The 19,641-nt window shown below is 37.9% G+C and overlaps 1 protein-coding gene across 1 annotated transcript in view; it reads left to right on the forward strand.

Annotated features, from left to right (window-relative positions):
• ust.S (uronyl-2-sulfotransferase S homeolog) overlaps positions 1-19,641 on the forward strand; it is a 131,671-nt gene that overhangs the window by 43,631 nt on the left and 68,399 nt on the right. Inside the window, exon 2 of the mRNA XM_018265309.2 lies at positions 13,227-13,270. Coding sequence (XP_018120798.1) covers positions 13,227-13,270 — 44 coding nt within the window. The remainder of the gene's footprint in view (positions 1-13,226; positions 13,271-19,641) is intronic.

Below are 19,641 nucleotides of genomic sequence, written 5' to 3' on the forward strand. Positions count from 1 at the left end.
TCCTCTCCCTTTAATTTCCAAACTTTTTGACCAGGTTAAAAGTGCTAAGGTCTTTACCAAACTTGATCTTAGGGGGGCTTATAACCTGATACGTATCAGGGAGGGTGACGAGTGGAAGACAGCGTTTAACACCAGGGATGGCCACTACGAGTATCTTGTTATGCCTTTTGGTCTCTGTAATGCCCCTGCAGTGTTCCAGGAGTTTGTCAATGACATCTTCCGGGACCTGCTGGGGATCTTCGTAGTGGTCTACCTAGACGATATTCTTATTTTTTCCTCCAATATGAAAGAGCATCAAAATCATGTTTGTGAAGTCTTACAAAGGCTAAGGGGAAATAATCTTTATGTGAAACTAGAGAAATGTACTTTTGGGGTTTCTTCTGTTCAGTTTTTGGGGTTTAACATTTCCAGCAAGGGTCTAGAAATGGATCCAGGCAAGGTGAGAGCAGTCCCTGATTGGACCCAACCCCTTTCGTTACGTGCAACCCAAAGGTTTCTTGGTTTTGCTAATTATTATCGGCAGTTAATCAAAAAGTTTTCCCTCATTGTGGCCCCCATCACTAATCTGACTAAAAAGGGCGCTGACCCCAGCATGTGGCCCCCTAAGGCCGTTCAAGCATTTGAATTCCTCAAAAAGGAATTCAGTTCAGCCCCCATTCTCAGACACCCTGATACTGCACTACCTTTTATTGTTGAGGTTGACGCCTCTAAGGTAGGAGCTGTGGCAGTCCTTTCTCAAAGGCATCCCACTACCAACAAATTGCATCCCTGTGCCTTTTTCTCCAGGAAGTTTTCATCTGCTGAGGTGAATTATGATATAGGTAACGGAGTTGTTGGCAGCTAAGTGGGCCTTTGAGGAATGGCGGCACCTCCTTGAAGGTGCAAAACATGTTGTGACGGTCTATACTGACCACAAGAATTTACTTTATATTGAGTCTGCTAAGTGCCTAAATCCTAGGCAAGCTAGGCTCTGTTTTTCTCACGATTTAATTTTTCTTTGACATTTCTGCCAGGGTCTAAAAATACCAAGGCGGATGCACTCTCTAGGAGTTTCGAATCCATTTCTCCTGACATTAGTGAGTGTACTCCCATCATCCCTAGGGAAATGATCGTAGCTACTCTAGAATCTGACCTTTCTTCTTTATTACTCCCCTTACAAACATCCGCTCCCAATGATACTCCTTCTGGGAGATGGTTTGTACCTCAGGAGTTAAGGGAACAAGTATTAAGGGAGGTTCATGATTCTAAAATGACAGGACATTCAGGCATTGGTAAAACGGTGTCTCTATTATCCCGACATGTTTGGTGACCTTCATTCAAACAAGATACTAAGGCCTTTGTAAATTCTTGTTCAGTCTGCCAAAGGTCTAAGTCCTCTCGGAGATCTTCCCAGGGTTTGCTACTTTCTTTACCTATCCCAGAAAAACCATTGACCCATCTTTCAATGGATTTTATTGTTGATTTACCTCTTTCACAGGGGAAAACTGTGATCTGGGTGGTGGTGGATAGGTTTAGCAAGATGAGCCATTTTGTACCCCTTCCACACCTACCTTCTGCTAAATCCTTGGCTGATCTGTTTGTCACTCACATTTTTAAGTTACATGGTTTTCCTGAAAATATTGTTTCTGACAGGGGGGTTCAGTTTGTATCTAAGTTTTGGCGTGCTTTCTGTTCTTTGGTTGGGACTGAATTATCCTTTTCTTCTGCTTATCACCCTCAAACCAATGGTCAAACCGAAAGGGTAAACCAGTCCCTTGAGCAATACCTCAGGTGTTATGATAACCAGTCCACATGGGCAGAACTTTTACCCTGGCAGAATTCGCATACAATAATGCTACCCATTCCTCCTCAGGAGAGTCCCCTTTTTTTGTGGTTAATGGGTTGCACCCCAAAGCATTTTCATTTTCTGGTTCTAGTTCCCCTGTTCCCTCTGCTAATTCTTGTATTGACCGTTTTTCTAAGGTTTGGTCGCAGGTTCACGACTCTCTGTCAGCAGCTTCCTCAGCTCAGAAAAAAGCTGCTGACAGAACCCGTAGAGAAGCACCCCAATATAAAGTGGGAGACTCAGTATGGCTCTCTACCAGGAATATTAAATTGAAGGTTCCCTCTCTCAAATTGGGGCCTAGATTCATTGGTCCATACCCCATTTCTGAAATTATCAACCCTTCTTGTGTTCGTCTTAAGTTACCTGCTAATTTCAAGATTTCCGACTCGTTTCATGTTTCTTTGTTAAAACCTGCTAACCTTATTCGTTTTATCTCTGTTCCTCCCCCTGTGCTAGTTGAAGGTCAGCCTGAATTTGAGATCCAGGAGTTCCTTGATTCCCGCCTTGTGCGCGGTAAGTTACAATATCTTACCAGATGGAAGGGATTTGGCCCTGAAGAGAACTCCTGGGTCTCAGTTGATGACATCAGGGCTGACCGCCTCAGGAAGCAATTCCATCTAAAATTTCCTGGTAAGCCTGGGGGTCCAGTGGCCCCCCCTGGAGAGGGGGGTAATGTAATAGTAATACCTGTGCGGCAGAGTCGCCCGCCGCGCCACCGACGGGGACGCCCACCGCATGCTCCAGTGCTGGCACCATCTTGTCCCACTATGGGCGCGCGCGCGCCTCCGTCTCTCTTAAAGGCGCAGGTGCGCTGGCTTGATGACGCCAGCGCACAATGGCCCCAATTTTAAACTTTATAAATAGGCTGAAAGGGCTTCCAGAGGGTGCCCGTGATAGCATCTTTATTCTAGTGGTTCCTGAAGCCTTGTGCTGTTTGTTCTTGTAAACTTTATCTGTGATTCCTGGTTTTTGATCCCTGCCTGTTCCTGACTATTCTGATATCCAAACTCTGACCTTTGCCTGCATTTCGACTACTCTTTCTGCCTGATCCCATCTGTTTGATTACCCGGTTTTGACCCTTGCCTGCCTGACGATTCTTGTTATCTGCCTGCCTCGACCCAGCCTGTCTGACGATTCTCTCGCTTGCTCCATTTGTACCGTGACCTTCGGCCAAAAGACTTTGCTAACAGCCGTGCCCCTTTGCCAGTTTGCCTTGCACCTCTCGTTAAGTCCAGGTGGCACCCAAGTAAGCTGAGGGCTCCTCCCGAAGCCCAAAAGTGGTCACACTACTGTTGAAGCTGAGCCGAGACCAGGGTACTTGGCACTTGTTCTGGTATTGGGTGCCGGTCGTGACAACCACATTTCCAAAGCGCTACTCTGGAAACCTGAATAATTCTGATTTCAAAGCCAAAAACTGCACTAATGGTGGGTTTATTTTTTAAAAAACTTTACATTTTTGGAAAGAACTGATTCTGAGGAATACAAAATAAGTAAATATGTCTTTCTATTCCAAACTACCCAACACAACGCTTTCCTAAACCAGTTTTTATAAAACTTTCTGACATTTTTTGGAGAATGACCTCAAAGCTTCCAGTTTACATTATAATAATCTCCCATCTACCAATAGGTACCAAGATAAATCACCCTAAATATGAAGGCAACGGGTCTGATGAACATTTTGGTGCCCAATGTGCATAGTTTTACCTATGTAGCCTCCAGGGCCCCCTCTGTCACTCCAGCTACTTCAAAAGCAACATATTTATTGCATTTTATGTAGGGTAAAGCTATAAAAAATGTGGTAACCCAAGAAAGTCATATATTTTTGGAAAGTACACATTCACACGAATCCAAAATAGGTAAATATGTCTTTCTACAAATCTTTCCTACAATTGGAGATTTTGATGAATTTTCAGAAAATCACCTCAAAGCCTCCATTCTGCAGTATCCTATCTCCCACATATAATTAGGTATCAAGAAAAAACACCCTTAATATGAAGGCGAGGGGCCAACTGAATAGTTTGATGCCCAATATGCATAGATTACCTAAGTATGTGGCCTCTAGGTGCCCCAAAAGTAAGAACCCCATAATGTATAATCGATCATCCTCTAATTCCAGCTACTGCAGAAACAACAGATTTACTGCATTTTATGAAGAGAAAAGCTACAAAAAAAATGTGGCAACCCCAAAAAGTCACATATTTTTACACATCCCCCCGAATCCAAAATGGGTAAATATGTCTTTCTGCTCCAAAGTACCAAACTGCATAGCTTTCTAAAGTTGGCGATTTTGAGGAAAAAATCACCTCAAAGCTTCCAATTTGCAGCATTCTAGATCCCACATATCATTAGGTATCAAGTTAAATCACCTTAAATATGGACACCCGGGGTTCAATGAACATTTTTTATACTTTGTATAGGTATACCTAAGCATGTGGCATTTACAGTCCCAAAAATGTACCTTGTGCATACTGATTTCATGCTCACATTTACACAAATTCAAAAACACGTTGCCAGTTGTATTTGTGGTAAAAGCTGCAGAAATGTATAGCAACACGAGAAATCCATATATTTTTTGGAAAGCACACACACATTCTGACAAATCTAACAAGGTTAAATATGCCTTCCTTCTCCAAACTACCAAACTGCAAATCCTAAATTTAGAGGTTTTTATGACATATCTGAAATAGCCTAAAAATGTTGCACTTTTCCGCATTTATCCCACAAATCTTTTACATACCAAGATAAATCACCCTAAATATAAATGAGGTCTGATGAAAAGGTTGATGCCCAATATGCATCGATTTACCAAAGTATGTGGTATGTATGGACCCCAAATGAAAATAGTGCATTTGAATTTTCTTGCCTGACAATTTTAACGTTTGCAATCGGAGCTCCCTCACTGCATATTATGTGCAACAAAACTCCCTAACTGTACAAAGACCCCCAGAAAACCATATATTTGTGGAAAGTACAAATTCTGATGAGTTCAACAAGGGTAAAGAAGTCTTTCTACACAAAACTACCAAACTGCAAATCCTTCCTAAACATAGTGGTTTTTATGACATTTCTGAAAACCTCCTAAAAATGTTGCATACTGGGCATCATCCCACATGGTTAAAGTGATACTGACACTAAAAAATTACTTTTAAAATATGAATGTATATTTAGGGGCACATTTACTATTGGTCGAATATCGAGGGTTAATTAACCCTCGATATTCGACCGTCGAAGTAAAATCCTTCGACTTTGAATATTGAAGTTGAAGGATTTACCGCATTTCCTTCGTTCGAACGATCGAAGGAAAAATCGTAAGGAAGGATTTTAATCCATTTTTAATCCATCGAATGATTTTCCTTCGATCAAAAAAAGCTAGGAAAGCCTATGGGGACCTTCCTCGGTAGGTTTTAGGTGGCAAAGTAGGTGGTCAAAGTTTTTTTAAAGAGACAGTACTTCGACTATCGAATGGTCGAACGATTTTTAGTTTGAATCGTTCGATTCAAAGTCAAAGTCGAAGGTCGAAGTAGCCAAATCGATGGTCGAAGTAGCCAAAAAAATACTTCGAAATTCGAAGTATTTTTAATTCTAATCCTTCACTCGAGCTAAGTAAATGAGCCCCTAAAAGTTACCTATAGGTCATGCTGAGAGGTTTGTTTTTGTAAGTAATTTTTAGTTGAAGTTTCTAAACCTGACTGTTTTGCCAACCTGAATGTCCCATCCTCAGCCTGTCAGTTAAAGTTTCTAATGCTAACGGACTCCTGCTGCAGAAATATGGCAGCCCCCTAATAGGTGATAACAGGGAGTCAGATAGGTAATGTAAACACATTGGTCAAATACTTTATGGTAAAATTATAAGAAGCATGCAAAGTCAATTTTATGGTAGATGTAAAAAAGATTTAGTTTCTGGTGTCAGTATCTCTTTAAGGACTAGTCAAAAAATGTTATTGCGTGTCATTTCTTGCTGTCATTTATGTCATTTCTTGCCCATAGGCTTAAATGCTTTCATCGAATTTTTCACCATTTTGGGAATTTTTGGCAAAGCGGAACAGGTTAGATTCGTGTATCACTAGTAAGGACGTCTTTCTACACCAAATTACCAAACTGCAAATCCTTCCTAAAATGTTGCAATTTGCCGCATTTATCTCACACAATGTTTTACATACAAAGTAAACTCACCCTAAATATGAATGTCAGAGGTCTACTGAACAGTTTGATGCCCAATATGCATATATATACCAAATGTGATATGTGGTATGTACTGACCTTGAATGAAAATAGTGCATATGAACTTTCTTACCTGCCAACTCAGCTTTTGCAATATGAGCCCCTGCGTATTGCAGATAGACCTCCTGTCACGGTTGGCACCCAACACCAGAACAAATGCCAAGCACCCTGGTCTCGGCTCATGCTTCACCTGTAGTGTGACTGCCTTTGGCCTCGGGAGGAGCCCTCAGCTACTTGGATGCCACCAGGACTTAAACGAGAGGTGCAAGGCTAGAGGTTCTGGATAGGCAGAGGGACACGACTGTCTTCGGCTAGAGTCTTTTAAGCCGAAGGTCGCGGTACAAGACGTTAGGCAATAGAGTAGTCAGATCAGGTCGGGTTGAGGCAGGCGGGGAATAAATGTAGTCAGGCAGGCTAGGGTCAAACCAGGAAGTCAATTAGAAGGGTTAAGCAGAAGAGGTAGTCGGTATTCAGGCAAGAGTCAGGATCCAGAGGTCAGAATAGTCAAAAGACAGGCAGGGGTCACAACAGGAATCAAACAGGTTCAAAACAGGTATAGCAAAAGCTCATAAAGCACCAGGAACAAACTCCTATAATGGGCAGTGTGTCAAAAGAAAATGTACCTTTAAGTACTTTAAATTTCACGCCATTGCGTGCTGACGTCATTTGTCAGTGCGCCTGTGCCTTTAAATACCAAGGAGGCGCGCCACGCGCTCCCTAAGATGCCGGCGCCTGAGGTGCAGAAGACCTGCATGGCGGGCGTCCCCCGCCAAGGGGGCGGCAGGCGTCCCTGCCGTCCCCCCACTAGACCACCAGGCTAAGTTTTCGTAACACCGACTAACTGTACAAAAACCATAGACCCCTAGAAAACCATAATTTTTGGAAATTATACATTCTGATGAATCCAAAATGGGTAAGGAAGTCTTTCTACATCAAACTACTAAACTGAAAATCCTTTCTAAACTTAGTGGTTTTTATGACATTTCTGAAAATCCCCTAATCATTTTGCAATTTGCCACATTTATCTGACACAGTGTTTTACTTAAAAAGGAATATCACCCTAAATATGAATACCAGAGGTCTATTGAACAGTTTGATTCCCAATATGCATAGATTTACCTAAGTATGTAAAATGTATGGACCCCGAATGAAAATTTTCTTGTCTGCCAATTCAGCTTTTGCAATCGGAGCCCACTAACTCTGTATTATGTACCGCAAGACTCTCTAACTGTACAAAGACCCCCAGAAAACTATATATTTTTGGAAAGTACACAGCTGGCCATAGACGCAAAGATCCGATCGTACGAATCAACGTACGATCGGACTTTCCAATCTCCCGACCCGCCACTAACCATTCAGATCAAAGTCTTACCATTCCGATCAAATAAAGTAGTAAAAGAACAGATCAGCCAATGTACTACCTCTGACAGCAATCGTACAATAGTTATGTCTGACAAAGCTAGTGACAGAGCATTGTGCTGCAGGAAGTGGGTGGGTGGCGCAGGAAGACGGGGAGAGCAGCAGACATGCAATCTGATCCGTCTGCTGCTTGAAGGCCAGTCCTGTGACCATTGTGTTGCAGGACTGATGTGACAGCCCCCCAGCCTCGTTGCCCAGGTGGCTGTCATACCTCCCGACTCTCTACGGAGGTGGCAAAAGCCACCCATGCAGAGAGAAGAGCTTATATGCAGAGGAACGTACATGGAACTTGGCAGATTGAGCCCTTGCATGCCATCCTCATCTCTCCTTCATGTATCCAGTGCACACAATGCCAGCCCTCAGACTCTAGACTCCTTTCCCTTTAGTATCCCTAGAAATCCCTTACAAAAAGAGGGTTGATAGACCTCTATTTCTGGGAGAAAAGGAAGGTCCTTAATTTTATTCCAGAATCTTCAAAACTGCTTATCTTAATGTGTCTTATGCCATTAAATATTGTATCCTGGAAGCATTATTTTCAAAGGAAAAAAACGTTCTACCAACATCTTAAAAAATTAAAATGTGATAGAGCTTTCCTTCAAGAGACACATCTTACTGATATCATGATCAGAGACTTGGCTTGGTGAGATTGTTCATCCCCAGCTATAAAAAGGAGCGGTTATCTTGTTTCATCACAATTTAAACACCCAAATTTTGACTATTCATAAAGATGAGTATGGAAAATATGTTTATGTTGAAGTTGTAATCAATTATAAAATGGGGCACTTAGTTTTCATTTCTGTTCCCAATCATACAAAAGAGAGTTTTTTTATTTATCATTTTACCATAATTTACATGAGGTAAAGAAAAAAGTTATACAACAAAAGAAAGGAAACAAAAACCTTTGATACAATCTAAGTGAGAAAATAAAAAGACAAAAAAAATTAAATCTCTCCATTTTACATCTCTTATTTTGTTATTCTGGAGATCTTTTTTACTATTATTACTAAAGTGGAAGTAGAGCCCTCTCTTATTCCCTAAGGAGAGCTAACAAAATTTGTTATAGAATTCTATCCACAATTATAATTATAACACTTGCCCATTTTCCCGTTTTCTAGCTGAGATTTTGTCCATATAACTAAGTTCATCCACTTCTTTTACCCATTCCTCCAGGGTAATGCCTTCCTTTTTTCCATTTACACAGTACATATACTGGTAGTGGCTAACAGATGTCTAATGTAAGGGTTCATAATGATATTTATCGACCTGAAGTCATATGAAAACATCTGTAGCACCTATAGGTATTTTAGGATTACCAATTTGTATAAACACATTTGGAATCTGCATACAGAATGGCTTAATAATCTAAAATTCATACCATATATGTTTCTCTCTTTTTTTCTTGAATATCCAGCAGATTCCATACATTCTTTTATAAATTATTTGTGGTGAGGTACCGTCTCGTTATTAGCTTGTAACCAACTTCTTACATTCTGGTATCTATAAATTAACATTTTATAGTTGCTACACTTGTTTGCTGCCATTCTTTTTTAATAAGTGATATATTCACTTCTTCCTCCCATTTAACACAATAACCTGGCACTAAATCATAGAATTTCTGCACTCCCCCAGTCAAATGTTATTTTAGGGGGTAATATAATGAAACTCACATTTCAATGAAATTCACATTTGGTTGTTAGACAGAACTCTTTAACTTTAACATGTCAGTTAAAAAGTCCAAATGGATTAATTATATTCTACCCAAAAGACTACTCATTTTTCTTTCCAACATAAGCTATGAACTAGAATCGATTACATCTTAGTTTCAAATACTATGGTTGGTAAAATTCTTAGAGCTGAGTTTCAGTTCTGATAACCAATTCTAATACAGTTATAAATGCTGTGTCATGTTTTTTTCCTTCAATGCTGGTCAACCAACCTGAATTTTTAAAAATGTTTTCAAATAGAATTTAAAATTACAGTTTATGGGTTTAATCTATTTCATATAATTAATGCCAATTTTTTGAAGTTAAGTAAAAAACATAGAAATTGCTACTTACATTTAAAATTCCTCATTTTACTGAAAATGCACAAACATATACGGGTTTAAAGAGTCCCCTAAGAGCAAATCTAAACTCATTTAGATTATAGATAAACAAGATGCCCTAGCTAACAATCCAACAAAATTATCAAAGTCATCATTGTCAAAGATCACTATGAGTTATTATACTTTTCTAATTGAAATTAAAAATATTCATATTTTTTTTACAGATTCCTCAGATCTCAATGGAACAATTAGAAAATCTTAACAAACCGATCTCTGTAGATGAGGTCATTTTTACTATCAAACACCTTAAAAAGGAAAAGGCAGGTGGACCTGGCAGTTTACATTCAGCTTTTTACAAACTATTAAACGCCAAAATCTCCTTTCCTTACTAATTCATTTAATGAAATTTAAGTTTATGGGAAAATAATGGTCTGACTTGTTCTTTGTCTAATTTAATAATCATACTTAAGGAAGGTAAAGACCTTTCTCTACCCTTTCTTACAGGCCTATCTCATTATTAAATCAAGATATTAAAATGCTTTTAAAATGGGAACTGTGAACTGGCACTTATATGGCAGTGTCACCCACTTTATCCTACAGCACTTATTATCCCTCCGATCTGTTTCCTCCCATTTAGAGGGCAGGCATCTCCATCCTTTTGTCTCCTTGACAATAATCACTTAATCTGTATTGTAACTGTACTTTATTTTTATGTGTATTGTATTCTGTACTTTTTATTGCAATGACCCCCTATTTGTTCTACTAATTTACTGGTCTGCTGTACAGTGCTTTTCCCTCACGACATCTCTTCCATTTTCCTTATTTATCAATAAATTAACTCAAAAAAATCTGGTGCATGAAAAGACTTGATAAAATCCTGGAAAAATCCAAAATACAAAAAGATTTTTATAGATTATCGCCCAAAAACCACAAATTATTTTTTTTATTTATTATTGTACGAAACCCAGCACAGATCATGATATCTTTCAATTCTAAAAGGACATCTGCTATCGACTTCTATATGACCATGGCAGGCTTGAGATGGAGTACTTTTTTATTCTGACTTTTAGCAGCCTCAGGTTTAATGAATCTCAAAAAAATTTTGTTTTTTCCCTATGAAAAAATGAGGTTTCCCCCTTTAAAACTCCACCCAGAAAAATTTGGACATTAGTACATAACCCCTTTAATGTCAGTCTAGTTCATTATTTATGGACCTAGAATCCACAAGATTTGGTTAAGTCTAGAGAGGTTTCACTATCTTTAACTAAGGATTCAAATCAAACTGTCCCCAGCACTTTGCTTAATCTTGGTTTTCCTGAAGTTGATTTGGAGGGGAAACCAAAGTCTTGTAATAATGTTCTTTCTAGCCTAATTTCATTTTTCATTGCTGCCACTAAAAATCTTTATTTCTATTTTGGCTGACAGAGTGCAGAGGGTCTGGACTGGCAGTAACAAGGAGTCCCCAGTAAACAGGCCGAGGTCAGGGGCAGGCTGATGACAGAAGGTAGTCCAGTAGACAGGCCAAGGTTGAATACCCGGAGAGCAAACAAAAATCTGGCAAAGGAAATTGGAGCGGAGGAACATATTTAGTTACATATTTAGTTCATTTTGCGAAAAACAAATAGTTAACATTACGGGTTATTTTTAAAATCTGAAAAGTTTTCACTATTTTCTAAAAACTACTCCATCCAAATCTGCATCGACTTTTCACCTATTTATCAATACATTTTTCGGAATATTTCTTTTGTGAGAAAAAACACAATAAAATCATGAAAAAATATGAATAGCACTATTTTTTTGGATTTGTTGCCGAAAACTGAACCTTTTTCAGATTTGACAACCGAGACCTCTGATTTGATGCCCAAAAAACACAAAATCTTTGGATTATTTGATATTCAAGAGCAGATAAGGATATCAACAGGACATCTGCCATTGACTTCAACATGAATTTGCCAGGTCTGAGTTGGAGTACTTTTTTTTTACAGACTTCTAATACCATTGGGGTTAAATAAATGTCAAAAAATTCAAGTTTCTTCTTTCTACGGAAAAGTTGTGTTTTTTGCTTTAAAAAGTCCGACCATAAAAAAGCGGACTTTAATAAATAACTCCCAGCGTGTCTACGTCACATATCTTACCTCTAAGGAACTCTACTACATTGAAATAATTTCTAACCACCCTAATGTGTCCAACAATGGTTGGATAGGCTGCCACAACAAAGGAGATCTATAACATATATTGTGAGAGTGCTCACTACTGCAAACTGCAAACAATTTGGAAAAAATCAAGCCCATATTAGGATTTTATGGTATTTACAAATAGCCATTAACCCCAAACTGCTACCAGGCCTAGACTGGCAATCTGTATTCTCACAAATGCCAGAGGAGCTGCTCTAAAGCCATAGACAGTCAATATTTAGTGGGCTGGTGAAGATCTGTTTGGGCCTCTGTGTGCTTGAAATGCCAGGACCTATTTTGAGTCACAGTCCAGGCCTGTCTGCTACACTTAGACATTCCCAAACCCTTTCATGTAACTATCCACCAATTGATTTATGCCACAAGACAATTGATTGCAAGGAATGGAAAAATGGTCTATGCTTAGACAAACCCACTCTATTAAAACATTGCTGGATTCGAATGGCAGGTCTCAAGTGTGCTTAAATCTTAAAACAAATAAAGAAATACATTTCTTATATATATATGTATTAGACATACATACATACTGTATATACAGTATGTATATATATATATGTGTGTTAATTGGTAGTTTCAGATAAAATCAGTTTGTGTGTATCCCCTAAAGTTAAAGTTTGTAAACTACAACTTTTGTATCAATTTCTAGCAAGCTTGAAAGATTACATATGGTGAAAACTGGCTGCTTTTATAATCGATTATGTTGCATATCATACATTCAGTATCACGTCTGTTTTTTTTTTTTTTTTTTACAAAATACAAGGTTTGGGGGCATGTTTTGCAATTATTATGTGTTTTATCCTTCCTACAAAAAATATACCTGTACTCATTTTTGAGTGTTTAAAACTCCTTTGTACTTTTTGTAGTTTGTTATATCTGCACTCCGGAATCCTTAAAAGATAAAAAGCTATGTTCCAATTGAGTGTCCATGAATTGTATGTCACAAAGTAATACCCTTTCTTGATTCAAACAAATACTGTGATGATTGTGCCATGTCAGAGTCAGAGCTACAAAATCTGATATATATTTACGTTGACATGCATGAGGGATATAGGATTTAAAGATATATTGTATTTTCCTATATATCAGATTACATACAAAGATGTTCTTGTTAAAGGTATGTGCATTGTTTCTCTGCATTTTACATCACATCTGCTGCACAGGTTCAGACTGGAACATTCAGGGCCCATCAGGACTGACTTTAAGGGCCTGTTCTCACCTTCCTGTGCACCCCCAGTACATTTTTACTGCTCTTTCTACCTATGATCAGGGTGAGGGTATGGTCCAGGCAGGGAGAGGAGACAGACTGGGTGAGGAGCGAGCCTGGGCGGAGGAAAAGCCTGGATCTGGGCAAGTTTTTTCCCAGTGTCCCACCAGCACAGTCCGATACTGCTGCTGCAGAAAGATTAGTAATTGGAGTGCATGGTCCATCAGGAATATTGCATTAGTTAACAAGGCCTTTAACTTAAATAAATATATATATATTTTAATCTGCTGTTATAAACTAGATTTATTTTTTATTTTGCAGGAAATTCCACCTACATGGATGACCATGGTCCTGTTTCTCCAAAGGTACTAATATTGTTAATTTTTTTCTTTGTTCTTCATATTTATATCAAGGGAATTGTAGGTATCAAGATTGTCACATAAGTAACATGTTTTAAGACAGTTTACTATATGGAAGACTTGACATGTTTAATGAGTAATAATTTATCCATTCAATTCTGGTGTTTATGTACCTTGACCTTTGGGTAGCAGCTTTCCCTGCATGCTTTCCCTGCATAGATTTTATAAATATGCTAAATTATTAACAATTATGTTAGGTTACCTAAACATAAAAAAAAATTCTTAAGCACATTACATAACATCAAGACCTACTACATAAAACTAGAGAGAATAGAACAAGTACTCCTATTGCAAATCACTTTCTTTTCAGCTCTCTCTAGAAAAATAAAAAAATATCTATCAGTAGGAACCCTATTCAAAATATTTCATGTGCACAATAAGATTCAGAAGCGGTTATACTGTTTGAACCTCCTCTTACACTTCTGACAAACAAGGCACTCATTGGCTTAGATGGCAGGAGGTTCAAAGTAAAGTTTGTAGCAACTGCTTTTCAGAAGAGCAGGGGGATGTTCGATTTTTTAACTAGCACGGGAAAGCAGCTGTGGAGGAAGGTTGCAATCTGTGGAACACACCATGTAATTGAAAGGACTTTTGCTTGTTGCCTATGACAATGGGCAATAACACCCATGTATAAAAATAAAAAACTGGGTAAATGGATACGCTGTGCAAAATAAAAAATTCTAATATAGTTAAGTAGCCAAAAATGTAATGTATAAAGGCTGGAGTGACTGAATGTCTAATATAATAGCCATAATACTACTTCCTGCTTTTCAACTCTCTTGTTTTCCACTGACTGGTTACCCTGGTGAACAAGCAGTAACCAATCAGTGACTTGAAGGGGGGCCACATGGGTCATAATTGTTGCTTTTGAATCTGAGCTGAATGCTAAGGATCAATTACAAACTCACTGAACAGTTTGTCCCATGTGGTCCCCCTTCAAGTCGCTGACTAACTCAGAGTTAAGCTGGGGCAGAACATCAGCTGATCTGTTCTGTTTATTTGATCAGAATAGTTAGTGGCAGGTCGGGAGATGGGGAAGTCCGATCGTTCGAGGATTCGAACGATCGGATCTTTGCATGTATGGCCAGCTTTAGAGAGCTGAAAAGCAGGAAGTTGGGTTCTGTTCAATAAGAGACATATTGTATGAAAAACAAGACTGTGCTAGTGCATTATACTCCTCTAACTATAGAAGTAATGTGCTGAGAAAAGAAGTGTTTCGGTTGGTTTATTGAAAATTTCTGAAAAAAACCCTACTAGTCCAGCCCATCTGTTGCACTTCTTGCTGCCTCCTTTCCCAGTGCAAGGGAGCCAGCAGCACTCAGAACTTCAATTTAGAATAGAAACCAATCAGTAGCCAGGCTGACCTGATAGGGAACTAAAGCCTGTCTTTGCTTATTTGACTTCAGGGCTTCGATTGACTATTCTCTTACTACTGTGCTTCTAGCAGGGTATGCCTCCACCCCTAATTTGAAACACAGACAGGGACCATTACATATCTATAAAGGGGCTGTTTTGAATGTCAATGCTTATTTGAATGTCAATGCTCAGTGTGAAAGCTGACACATTATTAATGATTGCCTACAAGATTAGGGATGATTTTAATTTATACTATATGCCTCCTTTAGTAATTAAATATACAGGAAATGCCAATGAAGATGTAGCAGAATGAGAAACACCATCTCCTGATTAAGCAATATTTGCACAAGATTTCAGGATTTACCAACTCAGATTTGCAAAATGTAACTGTATTAACAAATGAAAGGTAGGTTTGACTATGTTCATATCATGCGAAATAGTATAAAATAGGCTTTTGCATATATAAAAACCTATAGGAAAGATAATTTATTTTAAACGCAACACATTCAGTACATACTTCACTGTCTAATGCTGTATACAGCAAAACACTTTTACAAAGCAACAATAAAAAGCAGTAAAACTTTTGCCATAATAAGATATTCTCTTATTATGACCTAACTGTTCCCAAACAAATAGCTGCTTCTTTTTTTCATGAGATCTGGTCTGGTTATGGTCAGTTGGGGGTATGCCATTGTGGCGTTTAGATGTGTAAAAATAAATGGTCTGCTCGATGATTGCTGTTAGTCATTTCTGCTTAAATAAATATGTTATAAAGCAGTGTATGCATGAGGTAATTGATGTTCTAATTGGCACTCTGTATTTAATATTTTTTCCACAATTAGGGCAATGATTTATTGGCTCCCCATAGAGCAAATGTAACTCATCACTTTACTTGCTACTATTTGCCCAAATTGTATAAAAATTGCGTAAGAAGACATCAAGATTGATTGTCGCATGTAAGTTGTTTTACATGTAGTGATCCCTATTTTTAAGCTTTACAAGGTATTTTTGGAAAAGGGTAGTTCTAGTGCTAGTGTTTAATTATAGGCAGTGCTAGTGTTGTAGAAAAGTTAGTGACTCCATGGCATATTACTAAGGCTGTTTGATGAAATCACACAAACTTTTATCACCACTGACAACATTTTTACCAGTCAGTGCTGGATGAAACAGTTTCTAATGACATAAGAATATCTTATTAACTACTAACTCACAAAAAGGGCAACAGGAAGATTATGGCATTTAGACCTTTAAATCTGTCAACAGAAAAATAGATGGAATTGCTAAAAAAAGAATCACTTTAAATTGTTGCATGCTAATTTTTAGAAGGTGTAGCCACTGTCCTATACAACTAATTAAACAAAGTAAAAAGAAAAACATTTGCTAAAATATAGGAGACAGAGTTGGGGTTAATGGCGGGAGCTCAAAGTAAGGAAAGGTAACAAGTATTTTTTCTCAGAAACTGATGTTGGATTATGTTATGTTAAGTATACTCAATAATACTACTACTAAACTACTAAAAGCCAATGCCATGTGGTTTTGGATTATTATAAATTACACTCAGTTTCTTTTCTTTTGTGACCTTAGTGAATAGGGGATATATCTGCTTGCCTCTCTGGTATTTATATATATATATATATATATATATATATATATATATATATATATATATATATATATATATATATATATATATATATATATATATATATATATAATGATATCCTCTTTATAGCTAATCTGACTAATTTACACTCTTAGAATAGAATATGTTTCTAGTCTTTTTATTAATTTGTTTACAGTGACCCTGTTCCCAACATCGGTGGTTCCTTTTCTTTACTGAGGCATTGTGTCCCAATCTCCCCAGAGGTAGCCAACTGTTACATAGTTACATAGTTACATAGTTAAATTGGGTTGAAAAAAGATAAAGTCCATCAAGTTCAACCCCTCCAAATGAATACCCAGCATCCATACATACACCCCTCCCTACTTTTAATTAAATTCTATATACCCATACCAATACTAACTATAGAGCTTAGTATCACAATAGCCTTTGATATTATGTCTGTCCAAAAAATCATCCAAGCCATTCTTAAAGGCATTAACTGAATCAGCCATCACAACATCACCCGGCAGTGCATTCCACAACCTCACTGTCCTGACTGTGAAGAACCCCCCTACGTTGCTTCAAATAAAAGTTCTTTTCTTCTAGTCTAAAGGGTGGCCTCTGGTACGGTGATCCACTTTATGGGTAAAAAGGTCCCCTGCCATTTGTCTATAATGTCCTCTAATGTACTTGTAAAGTGTAATCATGTCCCCTCGCAAGCGCCTTTTTTCCAGAGAAAACAACCCCAACCTTGACAGTCTACCCTCATAATTTAAGTCTTCCGTCCTCTAACCAATTTAGTTGCACGTCTCTGCACTCTCTCCAGCTAATTTATATCCCTCTTAAGGACTGGAGTCCAAAACTGAACTGCATACTCCAGATGAGGCCTTACCAGGGACCTATAAAGAGGCATAATTATGTTTTCATCCCTTGAGTTAATGCCCTTTTTTATGCAAGACAGAACTTTATTTGCTTTAGTAGCCACAGAATGACACTGCCCAGAATTAGACAACGTGTTATCTACAACGACCCCTAGATCCTTCTCATTTAAGGAAACTCCCAACACACTGCCATTTAGTGTATAACTTGCATTTATATTATTTTTGCCAAAGTGCATAACCTTGCATTTATCAACATTGAACCTCATTTTCCAGTTTGCTGCCTAGTTTTCCAGTTTAGACAAATCACTCTGCAAAGTGGCAGCATCCTGCATGGAACCTATAGTTATGCACAATTTAGTATCATCTGCAAAAATAGAAACAGTACTTTCAATGCCCACCTCCAGGTCATTAATAAACAAGTTGAAAAGCAAGGGACCTAGTACAGAGCCCTGCGGTACTCCACTAACAAAACTGGTCCAATTAGAAAATGTTCCATTTACCACCACTCTTTGTAGTCTATCTTTTAGCCAGTTCTCTATCCAGGTACAAATACTATGTTCCAGGCCAACATTCCTTAATTTAACCAGTAACCTTTTGTGTGGCACTGTTCAAAAGGTGTAGGCCAAAGAGGAAGAGCCAGGTGCTTCCACTTACTATTTTAAACTTGAACAAGTAATTATGGGTACTATGGGTACCTACATATTATATAGATATTGTAAAGCACAGGCTACGAAAGTAGTGAATGGTATATATTGTTCCTAGGTCCTACCAGAGAGACCTACAGTATTATCAGAAAAGAGGCATCAGCACTAGCACTTGCTTAGATCTTAAGCAATTTGATGGTGCTGCCAGAAAACAAATAGCTCTAGTAAGGGTGTAAAGATAAATATCTTTCTGGTCCAAATATGGTAATAAAATTTCTTTCTAACCCAACAATTCTGGACACCTTTAGGGATTGAACTTGAAATATCTAACATTCATACTAAGATATACAGTAACATATATTTATCTACATCTGCCATTTTTTAATTCTTAAATAAGGTTATCAGAAGTCAAATCTGACAGCACATAAAAAAAACAGAAGTTCATCACTTAAATATATACAGTATATGTACTTAAAAGAGACTGCAGTTACTTTGTTCTCAACCCCCCCCAAAACACAGACTTTCCTGTTATGTCTTTAATTATTATTAGAGATATCTTAGTAGAAGTCTGTTCTTATATTTCAACTCTCATCATTCTTCATCAAGCCCCACTGAATGACTATAGCTGTCTGAGGATGGTGGGAGCTGTAGATGAATACCAGCTTATTAATGGTTTATGTCTTTGTGTTCCCGTCTTTCCTTTTCTTATAATTTGTGTATACTCCCTTCTGCCATATTCTCTTCTGTTTTGCCTTTAAATTAATTTGAAGTATGACTTGTAGTTAATTTTTAACTTTCCATCCTTTATTCAGTGTGACTGGTACATAAGAGGCCAGGAGTGTAACACATGTATGAAACTATGACTCAAAAACAGATCTGCAACTAAATACTACAAAAACAGTATTTAAAACCCACAGTGTTGGGCTGTTACGGAAGTATTGAGAACCTATATATAGAAGTAAAAAAAGGGGTCAAAAACGAGTTAAATCAAGATGTTTACACAATCCTATTAAAAAAATTGTAAGAAACAAAGTGGTTGTTTCAGATATTGATGCAAAATGGCATGCTATGTCAATGATTACATTTTCTAAAGAAAGCAATGGTATAAAATGTATTCTGACCATAATAGATCAAAATATGCATGATGTGTCCTGTATGTAACAAGACTGGTTTCTCTGTGGCAAAAGCTTTTGAAATGATATTTAAGGAAAGAAGATGGGTGCCACAAAAATGTACAGACAGAATTTATAAAATAAACAGCTTTGTGATACCTTTAAGGTACAGTATTAAAAAAAAAATTCAACATCCAATACTGTCAATGCGGCATTGGTTAAATGTTTGGACTGCACTTTGTTGTGCTATCTAAAAAAACATAGCACATATAAATATATTGATATATTACCTGACCTGGTGCATAATTACAATTAGATATATTAAAAGGATGCAGAGCTGCCAATGTTACAAAACAAATGTGCTGGCAGGAAAATGCTTTGACAAGCCCCTGTGCAAGCAAGTTCTATCTGCCCCCAACCCCCTAGGCAAGAGCCAAGGGGGCTGCCTACTTGATACGCGACTGTTCTGCTATCCTGAACGCTGCCAAGAACCCCCCGTGCCCGCAAAAAGGGTAAGTGTCCTTTCTTTACCCTTTTTTACACATTTACACACACACACACTACACATTTTACTAAATTTTTTTGTTTTTTTTGTTTTCAGGGGTCACCACCCTTTTTTTTATAGCTTTTACCCCACATAAAACTGGCAATGTGTTTCTAAATGAGGGTAAATGTAAACCATTAAATAAGTATTATCCACAAGGTAGATTTTTGGGGTCTT

This window comes from Xenopus laevis, chromosome 5S (genome assembly GCF_017654675.1).
Source record: "Xenopus laevis strain J_2021 chromosome 5S, Xenopus_laevis_v10.1, whole genome shotgun sequence".
Classification (NCBI taxonomy): Eukaryota; Metazoa; Chordata; class Amphibia; order Anura; family Pipidae; genus Xenopus; species Xenopus laevis.